Source organism: Corvus cornix, chromosome 4A (assembly GCF_000738735.6).
Source record: "Corvus cornix cornix isolate S_Up_H32 chromosome 4A, ASM73873v5, whole genome shotgun sequence".
Classification (NCBI taxonomy): domain Eukaryota; kingdom Metazoa; phylum Chordata; class Aves; order Passeriformes; family Corvidae; genus Corvus; species Corvus cornix.
Window position 1 is genome coordinate 2,559,674 of NC_047058.1, and position 25,043 is coordinate 2,584,716.

A 25,043-nucleotide genomic window follows, 5' to 3' on the forward strand; every position below is an offset into this window, starting at 1 on the left:
ATTTGTGCCCCAGCATCCTGTTCATGGATTCTATGGATGGAAGGCTCCATGGAAGCCTCAGGATGAACCAAAGCCATGCAATATTTAAGGCTCAAATGACAAATGAATTCTGCTGGTGCAGGAAAGCACAGGAAGGGAAGGAGCAATAAAGGAACAAAGTTAATGCCTTGATCATGTATATTCCAGGGGCCTTCAAATGCCAGCTGGATTTGGGTTCCGCTCTTTGGCTCCTTGGAGGGCTCCTAAGTGCCCTGAGGTAGGAAAATTGGCACAAGAAAGCCTCAATGGACTGAAAATACCTACTGAGGTTTGACAGCAGAAGAATTAAGTGTTAATCACCGGGAAATGCAAAATGTTCGTTTTCCGGGCAAAATTATCCCATAAATTCAGGTGTTCCTGCCCGACTGAAATCAATGGGAATTGCACATCCCAGTCCCAAAGCCACTCCAGCACTGACACAACCGGAGACAGCCCAGAAGTATCATTTCTGTGGGGTTTCTGTGCATGGGCAGCAAATTCTGCAAAGAGGGGGTAAAACTTCTGCTTCAACACTTTGTGCCTTCTCAGCAGCCACGCTTCCCAATGAGATAACAGCCCAGTTTCCCTTGTTTTCCAAAATAACTCCAGATTATTGATGTCCTGCCAATGTTTTAACAAGGAGAGTTCACTAAATCCCACCCTGTCCCAAGTCTAGGGCGAACACCATGGGATCAGGGTGGGGACACCAAATGGGTAGTGCAGAGATGAAGAGCCCAGGAGGCTGTTCCTTGTTTTTCCATTTTAAAGCAAACACTTTTCTGTAACTGGAACCAAGAAGAGAGGCAGCCTCCTCCTTTCTTCATGTTTGGCAAATAAACCTCTCTTAAGGGCACTGTGTTGGAAATGTTTGTACTTGATTTATTTTAAAAAAAATACACAGAGTGGGTTGATAGCACAACATTTGGCCTGTTCAGGGGGAGAAGGGTAAAGGCATCCATGCAGTCCTTTGAGTGCTTGGAGGGCAGCAGGAGTATGTTGCTCTGGGGATGTTTTCTTTGTCATCAATACCAAAAATCTTATGTTCCATAGTGAAAAAGTTGGAATTTAAATTTTTTTTGGTGATCTCTAAAGGTTGGAGAGCAGCATCATGGCTCAACCTATAGATTGCACTTTTCCAGCTTTCTAGTGTTGGCTGTAGCAGGAAAAACGCTCCTTTTAAAAGAAAAAAAAAAATCCTAAACCAAGTGGTGACTGAATAACCTGCTCAGGACAACTTCTGCCAACCACACACAGATGTGAAGCTGGAATCACTACGGCGGTTTAAGAAGGATGGACTCTACAAAGGGCGTAGATCCCATTCCCAATCTCCTGTAACATTTTGAGGAGTTGTTCTCCCAGCCCTTGAAGTTCCCAACAGCTGAAGACTTTTGTCAGGAGAGTTTAATTAAACCAATAACTGCGGAGAGAAAGCAAACATCCCAGCCAGGCACAGCTGCCTGGGTCCGTTCCAGCAGCAGCAAAGTTGGCACAACCACCACATTCTGCCTAAATTCTGTAAGAGGCACAGAAGTTTTGGGTTAAGATTTATGCTGTATTTAATCTTTAAGGAGCCATCAGTCTCCTTTCTAATGGGTTTGCCCAGCCCGGGCAGTTTTGAAGCTCAGACTCAAGATGTTAATCTGTGAAAAGGTTTCAGGGAGCTCATCCTAATCTGTGGCAGCACACCCAGCTCCCGACATTCTTTTTTCCCTAAAAAACGCTTTCAAATGCCGCCGTGTTGGTCAATGGGTCCCCACTGATCTCTCACCCTCGCATGAGAATGGGTGTGAAGAGCAGCCGCATCTCCCCAGGGATCAGCATTTCCATGCAGCCGCCTGGAAATGCCCACAAGCCACGAAACCGGGTTTCTGGATAAGTTTACTGGCGATACTGGTGGGTTTTCCACCCTGAGCCTTCTGCCAGCCCCCACACTCAGTGACAGCGATGCCTTGGGCCACCCCGCCACCATTCCCCCACATTTTCTGCCTCTTTTGTGACTAAACAAATAGAATGGACCTTTGCCCATCGGGAGCAGGAAACATCTGCACCGCCACCGTTCTCGCTCCGAATCCACGCTCCTGTTTTTGTGTTTCGTTAAACCGAGAGCTCGCAGAGGCTGGGGTTTAGCAGCCTGGAGCTGCTGGGCTGTTACATGAGATATTCAGGAAGTTATTTGCATGGAGGATAAAAGCCTGTGGCAGCAGCCGGGCGCGCTGCAGAGGCGACTCAGCCACGGTGGCCACCAGCCCCAGGAATTACACCCATCCCAGCCTCACAATGAGTTGTTTACTGGCCTTGGCTGCCTGTGGGAAGAGCCAAGGAGAGCGGAGGAAGAGGAGAGACAAACACAATGCGAGCGAGACGCGTTAGGGGGAGGCTGGGCTTTAGCAGCAGCCCCGGGATTTCAGCCCTATGGAAGCAGAGAGAGCTGAAAAGGGAATAAAATGAACCATCCGCCGCCTCGCTCCTGCTGCCAGAAGAACCTCGTCCCTACCTGAAGGGCTGATATCGAAGGTAAGAGGGGGAAATGAGCAGTTTTTAGGCAGAGGGCAGATTCACCGCGCGGCTCTCGGGGGCAGCTCCCAGGCAGACGCAGCCACGCTTCCCTGAGTATTTGTAATTACGGCCCTGGAGAAGGAAAGCTGACCGGTTTTCCAGCAGGAATCCAGCGCTTTCAGGGCAAGAGCTCAGACTGTTCCAGTCAGCTCATTTGAGAAGATTTAAAACAAAACAACAACCCCCAGCCTAACAAACAGCGCCTTTCTAAATCTGCTTAGGGAGATATTTTCTTTTCACGGCCAGCTTTGCTCTGCAGCTTCCCAGCGCTTTCCCGATCCTCAGCTCCCCCCCTCTGCTCCTCACTTTTTTTAATTGGAAGGCAAAACAATTACGGCCGCGGGAAGGAAAATCCGAGCTTTGAGGAGCTTTTCCCGGCTCCTTCCCATCGGGCACGCTCTCCCAGGCTGGGTCCCCCGGCTAATTGCTCAGGAAATCCGCGCTGCTCATTGTCGGGCTGTCCTTAAGCTGCTAATTCCGAACTGGGAGAGGCTCTGGAAGGGAATCCATGGATAGAGCCCCGCGAGAGGGACCCAGCGGAGACCCGGGGCGGGGCGGGCTCCGGCGCTAATAACACATCCCTGTCCAATGGAAAGCGTTTCCTATGGAGACCCCCAGGAGTTCCCCCTGCCCACAGCCCCTGCCCAGACATTGGGCCCATTCTTGCGTCCCGTTTTCCCAAGACACGATGGCAGCAGCGCTCGGCAGCCCCGATCCCGCTTGGAACAAAGGCCGGGCAGCTGCCACCCAGCGCGGAGTTTGAGGATGAGCGGCTGAACTTGGACAAAGTGGGATTTTCCGCGTGGGAATAACGCGGCTCGTGTCCCAGGGACACAAAGGATCGCTGCGGGCTGTCAGGGAGGGATCCCCTGGAAGCACCGAGCCGCGGGAATGGTGGCGATCCCGGTAAGTCCCTGCTGTCCCCTTTCCGAGGCAGGAAAAGCGGCCGGATTTCATGGCAGCTCCGGGAGGGGGTTCTGGAAGCTGAAGGATCGGATGGATGTGGGGGATGAACCCAGCCGGGTTTCACTGGAGATCAGCGGTGTTTTCCCTACGCTGGCAGCTCCCACTCCTCCCGCTCCAGCCCTGCCATGGCTGGGGCTGCTTAAAGGCAGAAAGATGAGCTCCAACTTTTGGGAAAGTAAGTCCTGTGTGAGCTACTCCTCCGGATTGCATGGAAATGGTTCTAACTCCCACCGTAGTTCTCCATTCCCATCGAGATTCTCGTTGTGGCACTGCAGGTGACAAGTTTAGGACTTTTCTCTCCTGTTGTTTGTTGTGCGTTTGTGAAAACGGTCCCTTGGTTACAGCTTTCTTTTGTACTTGGAGTCAGTGTCATAAAGACACTTTAAGCTTAAAAAAGGAGTTGGGTATAAATGTGGCATAAATTAGACTTTCACCTTCGTTTAATGGAGGGCTGGTTCCTACAAACTCTATTAAAAATTAGGAATTAAGTTATAAATATTATACTGAAGACCTTAAAAATTTATTTAATCACTTTGGCTTTCATTCATGGCCAAAATCTACTCCTGTAAAGCAGCAAATTTCAATGAGAAAAATTCAAAGACAGCTCTAAAAAACCGGGAGTCAGAAGTAAAATGAACGATGAACAACATCATTTAAAGATTTGGCTGTTTGGAAGAGAGAGGATTTAACACGATATAAGCACATGGCAGAAGAATTTGCAGGAAGAGTTCGGAGATTTTAATGACAATCCCAAATCATTGTTTGAGAGGAGACAATTGTGTGTGGTTTTTGTATTGCTGCCCTATAGGAACAGAACAGTCAAATCCAGAGGGTGGGAAGTACAAAGTTCACAGTGATAAGGACATTCCCCCCCTTGTAGTACTTTTCCATCTTCTTGCCCTTAGGAGCATTCCCTAAAAACAAAACAGGCAGGAAACCCTGGTACGTGGGGGGTTCAAAGCCTCTGAATTTTAAAAGTGTCAGGACAGCCCACCAACGCTTATGTCCAAAAGGGAGACAGAGGAGTCCTTCAACTTTATTCGAATAAGAGGAGAGAGTCCACTGGGCACACGCCCATGGGATTTTCTCTCTCGAGGTTTCGGAGGGCACAGCCTCCCTTTTATCCCGAACTCCCAGCCGCACGTTGCCCTCTTCGTTTCCCCCTTGCCTGAGGTACCAGGAAGGTGCAGCCTTCCCGAACCGCCTATCCCATATCCCCCCTTGAACCTACTGTTTTACCCCAAAGTTCAGAAGTCCAGCCTTGTGCAGACCCGTGCCTGTTTCAGGAACCAGACTGTCTGGGCCCGGTAAGGAACCTGCTGCCCCAAGACAGTAGAGGCACTAGGACCCATTTCAGACCTTAACTCCCATCAAACTGTTTGTAAAGACATCGGCACACATCTTTCCTCTCAAAAGGAAATCCAGAAACACATGGGAGGGAGGAAGGGAATGGGACAGGAGGCTGAACAAGTCACTGGAATCCTTTGAGGCTAAAAATGAGAATCCCCCTCAACTGATAAAAATCGATGTCCTCCAAATTCCAGGGAGCTCAGCTCCACACGGACAAACACAACAAATGCCCCAATTCCCCACTCACCTTCATTTAGGGCATTGCAATGAGGCACAGAACTGCAAAGCTGGGGTTGCTGAGGAGCAGGGATGGAAACATTCCCTGGGCAGGGGGAGGATGCTCTCCCAGCTGGAAGATGGATCCCTCCTCCAGCTGTGACCTCATGGCTGGAGCACAAGAGCAGGAATTAAGGCAGTTTTATCCAAAGCTTGGGCCAGATCCTGGAGACAGGGCACACCGTTGGAGGGGACGTGGCAAAGCAATTTGGGATTCTGTCACTGTGGCACTTGGAGCCATCTGGATGGATGCCATGTCCGTGATCCACGGGTGCCAGCTGCCCCTCACCCTGCTTAAGGCTTATTTGGGATTTGGGGCTCTATTTCCCGATGTCTAAGCGTTACTGGCCAGGGCTGTGTGGCTGGAGCGGCATTTCCATCCTGACGGAGCTCCAGGATCCCAAAGGAGCCGTCCCCACGGGATGGGCTGGGTGGGGGTGCTCCTGGAGCACTCAGCCACCCTCAGCAGGTCTTCCCAGGTCAAGCGTGCGTGCAGAGCCTCACTCTGTTCCTCCACACGTTGCTCCTCCTCCCTAAATAAGGATCCGATTTAGTCCCAGGGAAGGGGAGCCACCACCTTCCACAGAAGGGAAATTCTCTCCCTGAAAAGAGGAGCTCTTTATTCCCAGAGCAGACAGTGGCTCTGCGAGGCTTCCTCCTGCACCAGCTCCCAGCTCAGCCCCATAAAAGGGGTAAAGATCCACCCTGCTCCGGAGCCAGACCAGCCTGAGCTGACCCTGGCTGCAGGGAAGTGTGCTGGATCATTTGTAAGGGTTTTGGTAGGAAAAGGAAAATCTCTTTATCTTGGCAAGTGAAATTAAGGGACATTCATCAGTCCCTGAGCCCCAAGACAAAGGTGTGTTCTGGCAGCAGAGCAGATCCTGTCTCTGGACAAAACATGAGCTCATCAGGCTGTGAGACCCTCTAATGCTGTAAACACACAGCCACAACAGACCTCTTCTTTTCCTCCAATAATATTCCCATTTTCCTTTCTTGAACCTGCAGACAACCCACCCTTTTCCTCCCCAGCATGTGTTTTACAGAGGGATATAACCATATTTAGCAGGAAAAGCAGCATCCAGCCCTTGCACGATGCCAAAATGTCATTGCCTTGCCCTGATCTCATCATTAGAAATCTGATTTCTAAGAAGCAGAAACACTGCTGTCTGTCTGAGATTGGATACTTCTGCATTGTGGAGTCATTTCGTACTTATTTTAACACTTTACAGAAAAAGCCAGGTTGGACAAGGCTTGGAGTACCCTCTGGAAGGTATCTCTGCCCATGGCAGGGATGGAACAGGATGAGCTTTAAGTTCCCTTCCAACCCAAACCATCCTGGGATTCTAGAGTCCCCAGAACTTCCCCTTTTCCTCGCAGGATAAAGCCATTTAAGAGAATAAAACCTTATTAGATCAGCCCCCTGCAGTAAATAAACGCAGGGCTCAGGTCCCGCAAGGTCCCAAACACAGATTGTGTCCAGCCCCATGGAAGGACTGGCCCAGCACCCAGAGGAATCCAGACAGAGCCCTTCCAGCCAGGCCACCTTGCCAAGGTGAAATAGGTGTTTGTGCTGCTGTGCTGGCACCTTCTTGCTACAAGGGAAGGGGAAAAGTCCATAATTTTTGGATAATCAGAGGAGGAAGTTCAGCTCTCCCATTTCAGCCAAGGGAGTGCAGAGGATCCAGCCCAATGGGATGAGGATGGGGTGACAGGAGGGCTCCATGTGGCTCAGAGGAGCTGAGGAAAGGCAACAAGGAGCCAAAAAGCCAAGGAATGGCCAAGGAGCCATGGAAATTGTGTCAGGGAAAGCGAAGAAAGGCAGCTTGTTGGGCAGGCTGCTGACTGGGAACCTTTTGGAACTGTGAGCAAATAAACCCGGGCCTGTTGTTGGAGTCCCCAGTGGCTCAGGGAAACAGGAGTCGCTTATTTTTTATGTTGTTTTTTTTTCTTAGCCACACTTTGTAAAGAACCAGGGCTACATCAAGGACGCAGCAACCTCCACCACAAACATTATTCCTGGGTGAAAACAACCTAGTCAGACAGGGTAACTTTGCTTTTCAGCACTTCATCAGCTTTTCTTTGCATCTAAATCTTCTCCATTGAAGCTGGCGCTGCCATTATCCAGCAATGCCCCTTCAGTGAGAGACCTGGCGCTCCAAACAAGCAGCATTCCCGCACTCCTCCAGCACCAAAGGCCAAGCAAAAAGCCCCTCTTACAAGTGTTAAATAATGCAAACTTCGCTGGGAAGCTTGGGGTGAATTCCATTGTTTCCTGGCTGCGGCCCAGCCCCTCTGGAGGCTGCTGGGGATGGGGAAAGGCAGAGCACGCCAAGGGTTAAAGGGTGATGTAAATGGAGAGAGACATTCTCAGTGCAAACAAAAAGAGAGTCATGCCCTGAGGATCAGTGGCTGAATATGGGGTAAGGCAGTTCACGATTCTCTTCTGAAGGAAACATTTTAATTAGCTCAATCCAAAACAGATACAGCCCAGAGAAGGCACCACGAGCAGGAAATGCTTTGTAAGTCTCAGAGGACAGTGAGGAGACAACGGCGGTGCTGAGCAATTAAAAACAAAAAAACCAAAAAAAAACCAAAAAAAAAAAAAAAAAAAAAGGGAAAGAATAAAGGAGAGAGCCTTTAGGGTTCGGCCTAAAGGAGAGGCTCAGGCTTCCTTCCCTGCTCCATCCTGGAGAAGAATTCACTTGGGGTCCTGCTGAAGCTCGTGCACGACAGAGAGGAGCTGTTGAACGTGGAGGGGTGTGAGGGTCCCCAAGAGCCAAAGCCAGCTCAGAGCAGGGGGCGGGAGCGGCCGGTGGCTCCCGCCTCATCCCGGCGCATCCCTGCGCTCACTCCTGGCTGAGGGAGAGCCGATGCCTCCTCAAGCGGTCCCATGTTTGAGGTTTTTCGCTCACAGAGGATTGGAAAGCAGCTGCTGAAACCTGACTGAAGCGAGTAACTCCCAACCCCACCTTCCCACAGGTACAGGAGACTTTGTCGCAGCCGCAGCAAGGGCTGGGGAGTGCCAGGCCGGGTGACACTGAGCACAATAAGTGTCAAAGCCATGAATAAGAGCCTTCCTGCCTTGGCTTTTATGCTAATCACCCGCGAACGTCCCCTTTCCCCGGCATACCGGCCGGGCATTCACTCCGATAAACCAGGCAAGAATGGCCCTTTGAAGCTCCACAAACCTCCGTGGACTTCAAAGTCCCACTTCTGTCTGCTCCTTTCCTACTGTTCTCCAATACATCATTTAGGATTAGGAAATGAAAGAGATTAAAGCATTTCTCCTTTCCAGAGTTTCGGATCGTCAATAGAGCTTTGTTTACAGGCAGCTGCTCCGCTTCCCACCCTCTAATCCCAGCCTTTCCCTGCTCCTACCGCACCGGGCAAGAAAACAGGCGAAGGTTACTGGGAATCTGCGAGGAGTTTCGGGAGGATGGAGCGCTCGCAGGCACTCAGCGAGCTGAGCCAACCCCAAAAGTGGTGTCCCAAGCTATTTCCCATCCCTCCACCTTTCTCTGGAGAAGCCAGATCCAGCATCACCTACTCCAGCTGGTCCAGCTTTCCATAAACCCACACAGCTGACACTGGGAGAACAGAGGCAGCATCACTGTGCAGCCCCAGCTCCTGGCCTGGCAGCCTCTGGACAGGGAAAAATCATCCACCAGATCGCCCCAAACTGGAGGCTAGTCCTTAAAGCTGCTTCCAGTTCACACTCTCTGAGCCCTCTGTGACCAAATCCAACTTTTATTGAAAAAAGAAAGTAGAAGTAAGTGCAAATTCCATTGCAGGAACTGAGATGTTTAATTTTTTTCAGGTAGAAAAAGGGGTTTTTTTAAATATAATAGTTCTGATTTTATCTATTCAAACAATAGCAGTTTAATCTCATTTTATCTCTAGTCAGCATTCTGGAAGAACCCAAGTCCTACAGCCTTACACAGAATTATCATCTCTGCAAAAATCTGCCAAAAACCCAAACATCTCCCCCCACAAACCCTTTTTTTTTGAGCCTTCTGCCTAATTAAAGTGGAACGAAGGAAGGAAGTAAACCCCAAGAAGTTGCAGAGCAGAGTTTGTTGTAAAGCTGTAACCCTGGGCTCCGTGGTGGGAGTAAGTTACACATCCCACAGGCATTGTAGCAGTGGGGTGAGGAGCAGGGAGCTGCAAACCCTGGAGTGAATGGAGTTTTGTCAGGAGAAGGCAGAAATAAAGCTCTTGCTGTGCCCCAGGAAAATCCCGATTTATTTCCAAGGTCAGGGGCTGAGACCCTATGAAAACACAATGAGTGGTGCCATAACCTGGAACAAAACCCAGAGAAACCTCCCCAAACCCCCCTGTCCTGCAGGCTTTGGCTTCTCTACCTATAAACCTTTGTTTCTCAAGATTTAAGAGATAACCTGAATACACACCGTGACAATCCAGCAAAGATCCTTCAGCTTTGGGAGGTTTTCCCATCAGGGCTGTGCCAGGCCTCCCAAAGCCAGTGTTCAGTGGTTTAAATGAACACACAGGATGTCCCTCGCGTCCAGACTGATAAAGATCCACTCATCTGACATCTCACATGATTAAAAGAAAATGTGACGATGCCAAAAATGCCAGGCCCAGACTCTATGCTGGTTTTTCTGACCTCAGTTTGCTGCACGTGTGGAGAACGGGATCAGTGCGGAGCAGGAAGAGTGGGATAATGGAATGACAGGGGCTGGTTTTAAATTTGTTTTTTCCCTGTGGTAATTCCTGTTCTAACAAACAGTTGCTCTGGATGGAGCTGCAGTCTGGCAGTTTGGAGGTGTCTTGGGGTGCTGGGAGGAGGAAATACAAGAATTGTAAACAGGATGCTCAAGGCGCCATAGGAAGTAACACCAAGTTTTCCTCTCTTTTCAGTCCATGGAGGATGGGATTCTTGTGCAATAAAAGAGTAAACCCTCTGCTGAACCTCACTCTGAATAACAGGGTTATGTGAGGGATGGCTGCTGGAGGTTTGCTTGTACCACCCCTGCCAGGAGAGAGAGAATATTCTGAATTTTATCACATTAAACAGGGGTTTATTCTGTTACATTCCTCCCCTCCTGGACTCACCCCCAGTTTAAATATAGGATTTAAAGCTTTGCCCTGCCTGAAATATAAAGAAAACCCCTTTGTCATCCTGTATTTACTTAACTTTTAAAAATATATTGCTTTATTTTCCCAGCAAGGCAACAGCAGTGGTGACCGTGGTGTCCATGAAGAGCATCCCACTGCTTTAATCCACAGTGGAAAGGAAGGAAAGGGAATTTTACACTCGGAAAACTCAATCTGTGGACTCATCCTACAGAATTTAAAGCACATGGCTGGGTTTCAAAGCCACTTGTCAGCTTGTTTAAACACCTCAGGGTTCCATAGGTAAACAAGCCAGGCTGTATTTTAAAGCCCATAAGTTAACTAGACAATTGCTGGCAGACAATTCCCAGAGATTAGACACTGGAAAAAACAGGATTTGACCTTGGGGCTGTCTGGAGCAGAGCAGGGAGAAAAGAATCAGGTGATGAAGCATCTTTTTTCCTGTGAGGAGTATCTGGGTCAGGCTACAGGCAACGAGCACTTGGTCAGGAGCAAAGGTGAGAGTTCCAAAGGCACCTTCCAAACCTGGGTCTTGAGGAACTGCCAAAACCCAGGCCAGGTTGGAAAGCAGGGTTTCCATCGGGCTCCCAGGCTGTGTGAGGTTTCAAAGGACACCCAACCCCTCTGAGATCTGCCCAGTAGGACCCAGAGTGAAGCCTGGACCAGGAGAGTGTGGCACACCTGGGGTTCACACACCCAGGGAGTCACATTCCAGCATAAGCACAAACTCTCCTGATGGAGATAACAGGGAGTGTCTGCACTGGGAGGGAGCTCCAAGCCAAAGATTTAATGCTTTAGGCTGAGGGTTAAGCCAAGGCTCAGCTATTCCTGTTGGAGTTCGTGAGCTTTCCAGTCCAACTTAGCTCTTGTTTAAAGGCATTTAACACTCAGGCAAGACCTTTCCTTACTTACACCACCACAGAGCCAAAGAAAGTGAGTTCAATCCCACATTTGAGATTTTACTCCTGTCCTTGTCATAAATTTAAATATTTGTTATCTTTATTTAGCTTGTTTCCCACTCAAGTTCATCTAACCATGAATTTAGAAGAAAAACACTTCCACAGGAGAGACCTTCGAGGTCCAACTCATCATTTTGGATGTCCAAAGGTTGAAATAATTTGAAAGTCATTTGTGATGGGAGATGTGGGCATCCTCCTTTCCTGCCACTTTGCCAGGTGCAAAGGTAAGGTGCTGCCTGCTCCCAGGGTCACAGCACCAGTTTTTGGGAAGCCTGTGGTTCTCCAGGCATTCCCAGGTGAGGAACTTGCCCCTTCCACCCAGCAAAGCCATGGCTATTCCAGCTTTCCCAGCACTTGCCATTTTACCAGCAAGACTGACAGCTTGCATGCGAGAACAATGGTCAGCATGAGTTTTCCCAGGAGGAAAACATATGGAAAACATCTGATTTTGATCGTTTGCACCCCAGATTATCCCAAATCCATGCTTTCTTCTCCATTCTATTTGTTTATATGTTGCCATTACAACCTTTAACACAACTAGTGACAGGTTTGGAGCTGAAACTCATCTGTCAGGGCATGACTGTGGAAAGGATCCCACTCTTCACAAGGGTTTCGCCTCCAAATTATTCCCAGTTGTAGCTCCTAAATTTCTTAGATTACAAGGAGATTCCAAACTGGTTCATATTTGGTTGGAGTTTGTAAGGAAAAGGTCTTTCCCTTCATGACCCAACTTTGCTCCACATTTCCAAGAAGTGCTGATCCAACTCACAAACCCTCCTCGCTCCAACAAGGAGACTTTCCAAGGGAATATCCTCACAGGAATTAAAAACACTTAAAGTAGCCAGGAGAGATGAGCCAGGCAGTTCAGGAAGCACCTATGTCCAAGTAAAAACATGCTCACTTTAACTCCGCCTGTCTCCAAACCTTGTTGAGTTGGGACAAAATCTCGTTAAGAGTAGTCCATGAGATTTCCCAAATTTCACATTCCAAACTTCGACAAAGACCAGGAATGAAAAGCAGCTGTTGGTACAGCTTAGAGGAGTCTTTCTTGGGAAGGTTTTACACTTGCAAAAAAATCCCTCTTGGAAGTAATACCATATTTGCAGACATTTTTAAGGGGGAAAAAAGCGAACGTGGCTTTGGGAAGTGTTTTTGATAAACATTTCTGAGGTACAGCAGTTTTCTACTTTGGAAAACATGTGTAAAGATGCTCCTACTTTCGAGTAGAAAAAAAGGCAAAGCAGCTCTTTGTTATCATAGATTTTGTGGATTTTTAAAATACTTTTGCATCAAAAAAGGTTGAAAATCCATAGAACTTTCCTTTGTGCACAGTTTAAAGCAAACACTAAAACTTTCAGCTTTTCTCCTCCTGTTACAGGTTTAGGAGAATATTTCAGAGGTTTCATTCTGTTAAATTTCTTTCCAAACACACTGGGCCAATTCCATCTCAGATTTCAAACAAAAACCTTTCCAAGGGGAAAGTTGGAATTACCATAGAATGATTTGGCTTGGAAGGGACCTTAAAGCCCCTCTTGTTCCACCCCCTGCCATGGACAGGGACACCTTCCATAGACCAGGCTGCTCAGAGCAATCACTCTCCTTCAAACAGGAGGATGAGGGAGTGATGGAAAGAAAGGCAAGGCCAAATTCAGTAAATTCTGTCTTCAACTGTGAAAAATCCCAGTAACAGAGGAATTTGTAAAGACTCGCTTGAAAACTAAATCCTGCTCTTGTTTGCACATCCATTGACTTGGGAATTTCTCTTGCACAGCCACTTTGGGTGACGGGTTCAGGACTGATGGCAGTTCTCTCTCTCTCCTTCAGGATGAAAGGATCCATGAGGGAGATGCGGTAGGAAGGAGTCCAGCCACCTCCCTGGAATGTGTTCCTTCGGGAAGGGGCGAGCTCCCTGCCTTATTTTATGGATGTCACTGAAGTAGACTTTGAAGGCCTTTGGAAGCCCATCCCAGACTTGGCATGGGAAACCACAGCAACAACCATACCTGCCTGACAGATGATTCCTTCAAGTACAACCTGTACGGAGCCGTGTACAGCGTGGTCTTCATCCTTGGCTTGATCACAAACTGTGCCTCCCTCTTTGTTTTCCTCTTCCGGATGAAGATGCGGAGCGAGACGGCCATTTTCATGACCAACCTGGCAGTTTCAGACTTGCTTTTCGTGTTCACTTTGCCCTTTAAGATTTTTTACAACTTCAACAGGCACTGGCCCTTCGGGGACAGCCTGTGCAAGATCTCGGGCACGGCGTTCCTCACCAACATCTACGGGAGCATGCTGTTCCTCACCTGCATCAGCGTGGATCGCTTCCTGGCCATCGTGTATCCCTTCCGCTCCCGCACCATCCGCACCAGGAGGAATTCTGCCATCGTCTGTGCCGGCGTTTGGATCCTGGTCCTCAGCGGCGGAATTTCAGCCTCGCTGTTCTCCACGACCAACGTGTCCAACACCAGCACCACCTGTTTCGAAGGGTTCTCCAAAAGGATCTGGAAAACCTACCTGTCCAAGATCACCATATTTATTGAGGTGGTGGGATTCATCATCCCTCTGCTGCTCAACCTCACGTGCTCCTCGCTGGTTCTCCGGACTTTACGGAAGCCGGCCACCCTGTCCCAGATTGGGACGAACAAGGAGAAAGTGCTGAAGATGATCATTGTGCACGTGGCCATTTTCGTTGTGTGCTTTGTCCCCTACAACTCCATCCTGTTCCTGTACGCGCTCGTACGCTCCCAGGCCATTGCCAACTGCTCCCTGGAGAGGTTTGCCAGGACCATGTATCCCATCACGTTGTGCATCGCCACCCTCAACTGCTGCTTTGACCCCTTCATCTACTACTTCACCTCTGAGTCCTTCCAGAAGTCCTTCAACATCAAAACCCAGATCAAAATGGATTCTCTTTTCAAGACGGAGATGCCGCTCACAAAGACGGCGCTGCCGGCGCCGCAGGATGAGATCAGTGATCAGGCCATCACCAACGGAGGAGATCCCACATCTGAATCCCATTTCTAGGGAGATGTTTACACAGGGAGTTATCCCCCATTAACTCCTGATTAACACCACGTCGCAAAGAGCTGTTCCAGAAAACGGGGGTTCACACGTGGGGTTAATGAAGAAAAGCTGCTGGGGGATGGCAGATCCTCACACTGGGATGGTCCCATCATATTCCACAGGTGAACACAAAATATCAAAATCCCAATGGATCTCCCTTTGGAGATTATGGGTAGGCAACAACACATGCATCAGCTCAGGAGGGAACAGAACAACTTCTTTAACCAGAAGATGCCAACATTTGGCATTTTTCCCCCTCAGCAGTAGACATGGGACCAGTTGGGAAATAGAAAATGTCATTTTCTTAGAGATTCCTGCCTTCTGGAGATGCATCCTCATCCTCATATGTTAACTCAGTAACTTCCCACAATATGTATGTTTGCTTTCAAAGGCATAATAAAAGCTTGTGGCTTTCCCTTACTCCACTGCCAGAGTGTAGAGCCTGGTTTTCCTAGAGACTGGAATTTATGGAGACATTTGAAGTGTAAATAACTGTTTAGCAATTAGGTGGAAGAGTTGCTTGGTGATGGCAAAGATAATAAGAAAAAAAGATAATTAATACTACAGTTTTGAAATCTGAAGTTTCATTTTTATCAGATTAAGCTGTCGTTTAATTTATTTGATTATTTTTAATGCCACGTCTGGGGAGGAGTAAAGAGCTCACTAATGATCTGTTGCACCTGGGCTTTTATATCCCAGGGAATTATATGACTATTTCTGGGAAGGGCTGGGCTGTAAAGTCAGCTGGAGAAGGGCCTGAAACCCCAGAGTTCTTCCAAGGGCAGAGCTCCCATATGGAACTGAGGCAGCTGAAGGCCCAGGAGTGCTGATCCCACTGAAATACGGACAAGTGGTGTCAGAGCACCCAATTAGGGGATGATCTGTGATTGTTTAATGGGCTTTTAGGGCCTCAAAGTAACTCAAAACCCAATTTTCTGCACTCTTTTCTTAGCTGGTTACAGCAATATTGTCTTGTTTTCCAATTAATTTATTACCTTTCCTTTTAGAGATTACAGAAATATATGGAAAATTAATTATTTGTATGTGTTGCATTTTACCACCTGGTTCCTTTCTCCAGCTCTTGGCTCATGTCTGAAGCTCTACAGCCCTTCCCATGCTGGGTCATTCTTAAGTGTAAGACACAGAAATGAGGAGAACAATTTAATTTGAAAAAAAATATAAAGTTACGAGTTGTTAGCTCAGCAATCTACATTTCCACGGTAAAGCTACTTCTAGGACTGTATTGCCAAAAAAAGAGACAAATTATTAATTGAACAGATGTTTTCCACTCATTTTCTATTTTAAGTCTCTCTGATGAAGCCTCGTGAGATACGAGAGCAACACCTCAAATGTGATCATTTAAAGCAACAGAGGTTTAAGTGTGAGAAGAATTCAGCTGTAAAATGTTAATGCTTCCAAGGGAATATTTATTTAGCACTGCATTCACTTTGAATAAAGAAGTCAGTGGCTTACCAAGGCTGGGAGACCCCAGAAATTATTCTATTTCAGCCCTAAAATGTCACTTATTGGGAAAAAAGCTTATGATCAACCCATTATACACAGAGAGCATGAGAGTAGCCCAAATACTCTGTTTCAGCTCTGAGTTACAACAGTATTTACTGGAAACTTGCACACAGGACTGGCCTGGGAGGCTTTTCTGGAGATTGAGCCCTCAGAGAACAGCACTTTGGAGCAGAAAAATGTGAAAACAAGGAGAGATCACTGGGAAAAGGTGGTGGAATGAGGTCGATGTGGCGGGACAAGGGACAGGCACTGACGGGAGTTTGTCAGCAGCTGGGAAAGGTTTACCTCCAGCCCAGGGGCTGAGCTGGGCTTCAGGAAGGAGCAATATTTGCCATTTAACCAGAGGTGGTGTCCGGCAGTGCACTGCCCCTTTTCCTGCCCGTGCCCCTTTCCTGCTTGACCCAAACTCTTCAGAGGGGTTTTTAAAATCCATATTTGCTTTGGTTGATGAGCCCCTCTCAACCCTTGCCATGAAATCTGTGTATTTCAGAGCAGTCGCTCCTGTAACATCAGATCAAAAGGCAAAGTGAGGGATCAGCCAGGCTTCCCTACAGGCAGAGCTCTCCCTACGGAACAAATCCTTCACCCCATGGCAAACAGGAGGGTTGGGGAACCATCAACAGCTCTGACACACCCCAAACCCTGTGAGAAATGGGGCACCCCATCCCAACACCCTGCCGGGAACTGGACTTAATGAGACACAAGCTGCATTTTTAGGGATGAGAGAGAGAAGGAAAAGAGCAGGAAGAGTTCACTAACAAGCTCCATTTCTAGAGGTGGGAGAGGGAAGGAATGAGAGTGAGAAGGATCTGCTAAAAAACTGAGGGTGCATTTAGACCACAGAATATCCCAAGCTGGAAGTGACCCACAAGGATCATGGAAGCCCAGCTCCTGGCCCTGCAGAGGACAGCCCCAAGAATCCCACCTAGGCCTAAAAACACATCTTCCTATTCGCAAGAAAAGTATCTGGAACATGAGAAAATGCTCTTCTCTGAGGCAAACCCCTGATTAATTCAGATTTACAGAGAGATGAGAAACCTGTTTACACTGAGCTTGCTCTCAGTGGGCAAAATCCAACTGCCAGCTTGGGAATCTTATTTTAAAGCTGCTGCTTTCCACTTGCAAAGCAAGAAGAGATCCCAGGGTTTGTGGGATTTGGGAACTTTGTGGGACAGAGCTATTCTCGTGTCTGGTGGCTGCAGAATCTCTCATTTCCAGAGCCCTGAGACACCTTCTGCTCTGGGTGTGCTCCACAGGCCTTCCTCTGGTTAAATCCAAGGGAAGAAAGAAAAATCCAGGCTAGAAACCACTGTCTGGCCTTCTGAAGGAAATGTTAAAAGAGAAGAGGGAAAGAACTGCCTGGGACTGGACAAGCTCCAGGCTCCACATCCATGGCCTGCCTGTAATCCCAGCATAATGGGTGTCTTTTTGGGAGCCAAACCAGTGCCAACGCTTACAAATTTCTGTTTGCAGTTTTATGGGGCAAGAGCTGTGGTGGATATTCTCACATAAAATGTAATCCTATCATCCTGTGCCAAAATGCCAACTGAAAAGATCCATTATTTTGTAATTTAAGACCTCATAAATTATATGGGGATCACATGATGACTGACACTCACATCTGCCTGGGACAGGTCTTGACTAATCTGTTTTTTTCTAGGTCAGGTACACTGAGTACACACTCCATGGTTTGTGGATAAATAACCAATTATGCATTCAGAGAGAGGAAAAGTCATTTTTCAGATGTCAGCAAAGCCAAGCTGGGAGGAGAGGGTGGCAGGAAAATGGATTCCCAGTTTCTCTGGCTGAGGGGCAGCTGAGTGTTCCTCCCCCCCTACGAAGGGCTGCTGTCAGCAAAGACAACGCCTCAACTTCAAGCTTAAAAAAAAAATCAAATTAATTAAAAGTCACTGCCTTTAGCTGAGGCTGAGACAGGACCCAGAGATCCTAAACAAACATTAATCATGGATTTCCTTGCTCCCAGCCAGCTCCCTGTTCCCATTCCCCAGTCCTCCCACAACATTCGCTCACCAGCTTTGCAACCCATTGCCCAGCTGGAAAAGCTGCAGCTCCAAAAGGCTCCTGAGCCCTCTGCCCAGCCCAAACCCACCCTGGGGTGCCCACACCTGGTGAAATTCTGTGCCAGTCTAAGCTGTCACAACAGTGGCAAGCACGGCCCTGTTCCACAGTCCCAGGGAAGCTCCTCTCGGTGCCACCACGGGCCCTACGATGGGTGAAAGGTGCCAAGTCCTGTGTAAATCTTGGGTAAATCTTGTGTAAATCTCCAGCAGCTTTGCACAATCGGCGCAAACTACCCAGAATTACATCTAAGAAACACAAGGGCAAAGAGGCAGCACAAGTCATGTATAAAAGCCATGGATTAGCTCTTGGGTGAGCCAGAGGGATGGAAGGTTCCTGTGCTGCATGCATACATCAGCCAGCGAGCCTCTACTCCTCCTATCCCTGCTCCCTGCATGGATCCAGCCTTGAAATCCCTCTAAAACTATCCCTGGGAAGTTTTTTGTTGGTTCTCCCTGGAGTTCTGCATGGGTGAGGGAGGGAGGCTCTGCTCCCTACCCAGCACAAAGACACGGATGACCCAGAAGGAATTCCCATGTGCCAGAGAGATACAGCACTTCTGATAACCTTCTCAAAAGCCAGCGTCCCCACAGACATCCCATGCCATTCCCAGCAGGAAGGGTTGCTGTCCACAGGCAGGAAATTGTCCCCTCAGGGACAGCAGTGGCTCCTGTGAAAGTGTCCTTTGGTGTGACCTGCTGGCCACGGGGAACCCTCAGCACAGGATAACCCCAAAGCTTTGCTGTGCCCAAGAGTCTTGGGGCAGGATTTAGGGACAGGAACAAAGCAGCCCTCACTTCACTAAGCAGGTTTTGGTGCTCAGCGTTAATTGAGGAAAGAGGCAGAGCTGCTCTCCATGGATTAGCAGCCCAAGCCTTGTTTCCCCTGTAATTCCAGGAAAGCTGGAGTTTTTATTTCTGAATGCTGACCCCAGAGCCCAGGCTGGGTCTGAGCTGTGCACTCACCCTCTGACACTCCAAGGACCATAAATCACCCTTAGAATCATGGAATTAAGGTTGGAAAGACCTCCAGGATCATCAAGTCCAACCATCAACCCAGCCCCACCATGTTCACCACAAACCCATGTCCCCCACATCCACACATGTTCTGAACACTTCCAGGGGCCTCCACTACTTCCCACTGTTTCAATGCTTGACAGCCCTTTCTGTGAAAGAATTTTCCTAATATCCAATCTAAGCTTCCCCTGGCACAACTTGAGGCCATTCCCTCTCATCCCGTTATGGTATTTATACATAACCTGTATCTCCCTGGAATTCTGTGCCATGGAGATGCCACTTGGAGAAAATTAAGTTTGTTGGAGGTTCAAGCACTCAAAGAGCTTAGAAAGTGAGGAAGATCTACCCAAAACATCTTTGAGTGGTCAAAGATCCTTTTCTCTGAGCACAGATTCCAACCATGGGAATCTCCTCCCTTTCCTGTTTGTTCTGTCAGGATCTGGGTATGATTAAAAACTCGGTCTGCCTGATGTGAAATCCCTGGAAGTGTCCAAGGCCAGGTTGGACAGGGCTTGGAGCAACCTGGGATAGTGGGAGGTGTCCCTGCCCATGGTCTTTAGGGTCAATTCCAACCCAAACCATTCCATGATTTAAGACAGTGATTTTAAGCCCTATAAAATGTGCACATTTCACAGCAAAACATGGAGCTATTCCTGGTTTTTTCCTCTGGAAAACATCACTTCACTTAAAACTGGCATGTAACGCTGCTGGCTGCTCTTGATTTTAATTCTTAAATTTAATTTCCGTGCAAAACACCAGGACACTCACACCCCTAAAACACTGCAGCAAGCAAGGAGGGTGGTGGTTTCTTTTTGGGATCACTTGGCATATGTTTTCCAAGAAAACTGTCCAGTTCCTAAGAAAAACCTGGGCTGGCTTTTCCCTGCCTGAGGGATTTGAGCAATGTAAATATTGTATAGAAGTGCCAACGCCCATGTTTTGCACTGTTTGCTCTTTTCTGTATCTCTGCGGACGTGTGTGGATAATGAAAAAGGAAAGTTTTTTCCGGTACAACAGAACGTGTGAGTGTGCTCATTTACCCTGACTTACATAAATACACAATATTAGCTGGAATAATATTTAAATTTCACTTTCTCTGCAGCCCTCTCAAATCCTGAGTACATCCAGCACACATGCAGATTTTCCTGGAAACTCTCAGCAAGGAAACTGGTCATTCCTTTTTCTTGGTTTGTACAAATCCTCCCATTTCTTCCATCATTAACCCAAATCGCCTCTGCAGTCATGGAATACTTTCTTGGAACTCATTCCCTAGATCACTTCCCAGACCACAACACACAGAAAAAGCCAAAGCAGTTGCACTGAACCTATTTTAATTTCTATTTCCCCAAGTTCCCATCTTTCCTGCCCAGGATGACACATTGCTAATGGAATAAAATTAACCTTAAAAATATCTTTTGACCACTGGAAGGGCTGTGCTGCTTCCAAAGCTGGTCTCATGTGTTATCCCTGGAAGTGAGGTGGAATAAAAGCCCTCTCAGCACCAGAGAAAATTGAAACCTTACTCAAGGACTCTGAGAACCTCACAGACAACACTGAATTAGCAGCAGATCCCCAGGGGAGGTGTTATTTTTTGTCCTAAATCAATATTAGCTGCATTAGGGAGCTGAGGAAAGTGCTGTAGAAGAGGTATCTCAGATCTCCTGCTGCACAGATGAAGAGTCTGGGGAAATAATTTACAAATTTTACATAGGTCACACAAAGAAAAAATGATCCCGTTTAAACAGTGGCATGGTGGCATTAGTAACATTATAAACTCTGGGTGCTCTGTAACAGCCCATTACACACTGAAAGCCTGGACTAAAGAAAAGCCCCCCAAAATAAAGCCTGGTGTAAGCCCAGGCCATGATCCAGCAAGGCCAGGTGTTGATTGTGCAGCTCCAGGGAATATTTTGTTACTTATAACATGATCAGCACCACTCAGAGCTCGAGGTCTCAGCAGAGCTGAGATTTGTTCACACAACTGCAGAGCCATCAGAACCCAAATTTCCAGCACAGAGGCAAAACTTCCTCTTAAAACCAGGATTAAGCCAGGCCTGGAATTGGCTGACAGGATTTGAGACCTTGCTTCATTTTCAGGTTTGGACAGGAAAAAGGTTCAGATTTATTAAAGGGCAAATTTCAGTCCTAAGTCCAACAATCACATCCTGGAATACCGGGAGGAGGAATTTTCTCTTTCTGGCTTAGGGCTGCAGTTTTCCCCCTGGCACAGGGACAGCTGGAGGCCACAGACAGGGGGCCAAAGGATCCCACTGAAGTTCCTGCACTCACCTCCAGATCCTGCATTGCAAATGATACCATTTGAAAAGCTCCTTCCCTCAGGGTTACTCAGGAGAATAATTTGGAGTTTTCCAACCCCATTCCCACTTGTGAGAGATGACATGGATGATGGAACCATCCCAATCCAAAGAAAAAGGGAATATTGGGGAAATTCGTCATAAAAGTAGCTTTTTGGCAATTCCTGCCTTTTCCCATCTATTTCCTCTTCATTCCAAACCAGCGGAGCAGTGAGAGATCACAGTAGGATTGAGGATGGGGACATACCTGTAAAACACTGTCCTGCCACAGCCACTCCTTCCCAAATATTTATCCTACAATTCCCCCTTTAAACACAACTCCTGGTTGTTAATTGACACTCTCTAAATCCAAGGCTCACAGGACATTTGTTCCTCTCTTTTTTGGTGGGGGGAGGACAATGACCTTGATTTTGGATGCTGCCATCCTTTCTCCTCTCCACATCTGCCTCTGGCTCCCCCATTGCCTTGAGCTGTTCAACACCTGCTTGGGAGGGCACATTGTCCCCTGAATCTCTGCAATACAAGTTCAAATCAAATGGAACTCTAATTTCCACCACCTCCCCCAAAAAGAGGTTTATTTTATTTTTAACCAGGATCTTTTAACCAGGATCCTGGGAACAGCTTTATCCTGTCCATCCCCGTGCTCCACAGAGAAGGTGTCCATGGAGGGAGGACAATGGGAACTTCTAAGCCAACTTTGCAGCCTCACAGAGCCCCTCTCCAGAACAAACAGTAGGGACATGCTGAAGGTGGACTTTTATTTCCATGTGAAGTCTTAAATCCAACTCCTGAACATTGAAACTCCCTGGCTGACAGCAGCAGCCTCTCAAAGCCTCCTCATCCTCATAGACCTGTGGTTTAAATGAGAATTAAAGGGTGATTCCCACACTATTTCATCTCTTACTCCCATTTTTATTTCATTATCTGAACCTGTTTGGGTTTGCACTCCAGCCCTCACAACAGCAGAGTTCTTTCTGCTAATGGAGCACCTTGTCCTTGGGAAAGGAATGAAAAACACTGCTAAAAACATCCTTTAGTTCTTGGGAGCCAACAGCTGAGGAGGGACAGTTATCTTTGGATTCCTGTTAGACAAAGCAGGACAGATTGTGGGGATCAGTCACAAGGCAAAGAGGGAAAAAATAATCGGGATAACCCCTGTCCAGCAGTGAGAACAAGTGCCTGAATTCCTGGGAAGTCCTTGACTTGCCACGGCCTTCAGCCAGACTGGGACTAATGTTAAAAGCGCAGGACTGGGCATTTTGGCTGTTGAGGGATTTGAAATCACACATGGATTTTTCTGCTACCAAAACTTCACCAGAAATGCCATAAGGTTTTCCCACCCCTATGGATGATGGCCTGCAAGCACATCCTTGTTGTATCCCTGCCTGTCTCCGACTGCATGCAGTGCTGGAAGAGCCAAAGGGCAGAAAGGGAAGCAGGAAGGAGTCCAGGATAACTCCATGTGCATCTCCAGGAACCAATTCAGGGAATTCTAGAAGGAGTAGCTCGTCCTACAAAGGAGGGTGAGGATATGGGGACATGGTTTATGGTCGTGCTCTTGGCAGTGCTGGGTTAACGGCTGGACTCGATCTCAGATGTCTTTTCCAACCTAAACAATTCCATGATTTGGAAGGAGGAAGGCTGAGGGAGAGGAGGGAAGCTGTGTGCTGGAATTAGATCATAAATTTCTTCAAATAACTCATGGACCTGAATCTTCCACAGGGGTCAACTCCCCTTGCCAAGCTGGCCAGGTGCCCAGCAGCTCACACCTGAACCTGATCCTGCCTCAGCACAGCTCCAGGTTCCATAAATCCAGGGATTTCTGGCCAAGGAACAGGGCTGAGCTCACACAGCCCTGCTGTTTCCATTCGGGGCTTGGCTCACACCTGGCCAGCCCCGAGCAGAGCCGCCCCAACATCTGCAGGAGCCCCCAGCCCCAAAACCTCAGGTGCTTTGCAAAGATTGCAACAGTGTTTTGATTACAAACAGGAATTTTTAATCCGAAAAAGCTGGGAGCTTGTTCTGCAAACAAGTTTTATTGTCTTAAACTGGAGGTTTTTTCATCGACATCTTACACTGGAGGAGAGAAAAAAATCCCAGTGCATTGCCAAAGCCATTCCCCCTCTCCTGTGAGTCACAGGTTTGACCCAGCCTGGTGGGACAGGAGCCATCTGACAACAATGGGAGTCTGGCACTTTGCATCCCAGAGTTAAACGAGTGCATGGGCCCTAAAAATAAACCCTGCTAAGCTGCTGGAGCTGTATTTTCCTACCAAATTTCCTGCTGAGCCGATCCAACCATCATTTGATCACATGGATAGACCTCCTTGGTTATAGGCAGGGAGATTTAATTAGGAAGGAAGGAAGGAAGCAGGGAATTCCTGTTCGGGTTTTTTTCTTTTTTGAGAGGGGAGCAGGAGGGAAGAACAAATGAGACAAAAAGAATTATGAGCAATGGACACATTTTCCTGGCATTGGGGTTGCTGCAGAGTAAAGGACACTGTGAAACATCTCCTTCCTCCTCAGGGGGCTCTCTTTCCTTCCTTCCCTTCATCCAGCATGGTTTAAATAAAGAAACATCTGCAGCAACTCCCCAACAGACGAGCCCTAATCAGGGAAAGATAAATATGAGTATCTGGGATGTGTACGGAGGTGTAGGATGCCAAGGGGCTTTGTGGGAATTGGGTGCCAAGTCACTTGAGCTGCAGATTAGAGCTGGCAGGGATTCCATGGAGCCTGGCCCCAGGAAAATGTGCTGCAGGACAGCCAGCCATGGGAATACTCACAGGAAAGGACACACTGAGGTACCACAGCTCAAAAAGGACTTCTGGGTACAAGGAAAATGCTACAAATGGATCTACATCGCAGAGGGATGGAAAAATCCCTGATTAGGCAGAGGAACCTGTGGTGTGTGGAGTGGACAAGAGCTGGAATTACCCTTGAGTTCAGGATCTCATCTCACATGTGAGAGCTCTCAGAAGCAGCTCTGTGCAGTCTTTCCATCTCTGTATTTAGGGAGAATCCAAGAGTTCCCACTCTGACAGGAGCTGTCTGGGAAACAAGCTGTTAAAATCCCCATCCCAGCCAAAGGTGCTCCCTGGAAGCTTTACAGAAAGAGGCAGGTTGGACAGGCCTTGGAGCAACCTGGGCTCTGGAAGTGTCCCTGCCCCTGGAACGAGATGGGGTTTAAGGCCCCATTAATCCCCAGCCATCCTGGGATCCTCTAAGGGGGACACATGCTCCGCTCCATATGGATGTGCCTAATGCTTCCCACCTCGGGAGCAGCAGCCTGTGCACTCCCCCTGATTCCTGCAGAGCCCCTTGGCTGAGCTGTCTCATCCTTACAGATGACCTTTATCTGGTAACAGAGATCACCCCAGAGCTCTCTCCCTGCTCCAAACAGGAAATCCCAAGCCAGCACCACGCAGGCTCGGAGCAAACAGGGACTTTGCCAGCAGCAGGATTTTCACACCTCTCCTGGGCTGCCCTTTCCCTTTGCTCTCCTGCTCAGTATTTCAGGGGAAAATGGACAACGCGGGAGATTTAAAGCAGTTCCCAATAAAACCAGCTCCGTTTCACAGCTCCAGCAGGAAAATCTCCTCTGCTGAGGCTGAACAGGCACTTGCAGCTGGAGCAGGGGAAGACCAATGGCTACAACAGGATCTATTTTTCCTGGCTTTGTCTCACTCGGCTGCTCCAGAAAGCAACCTAAGGGCTCTAGGCAAGGAGCAGAGATCAAATTCACTTCCTTTCCCTGCAGGGTTTGAAGTGAGAGATCCTATTCCACAGCGCTCTCTTAGGAAAACATATCCTGCATATTTTTAC

General features: G+C 48.0%; 1 protein-coding gene across 2 annotated transcripts; it reads left to right on the forward strand.

Annotated features, from left to right (window-relative positions):
- The first annotated feature begins 2,060 nt into the window (after positions 1–2,060).
- LPAR4 (lysophosphatidic acid receptor 4) lies at positions 2,061–15,762 on the forward strand. 2 transcript variants are annotated; one of them, XM_010402729.3, is made up of 2 exons: positions 2,061–2,532; positions 13,047–15,762. In XM_010402729.3, the coding sequence occupies exon 2, from the start codon at positions 13,200–13,202 to the stop codon at positions 14,244–14,246; it is 1,047 nt and encodes a 348-aa protein (XP_010401031.1). In that variant the 5' UTR covers positions 2,061–2,532; positions 13,047–13,199; the 3' UTR covers positions 14,247–15,762. The 2 variants fall into 2 exon arrangements, with proteins under 2 accessions (XP_010401031.1, XP_010401032.1); XM_010402730.3 differs by lacking the exon at positions 2,061–2,532 and adding an exon at positions 2,610–3,480.
- Positions 15,763–25,043: the final 9,281 nt, after the last annotated feature.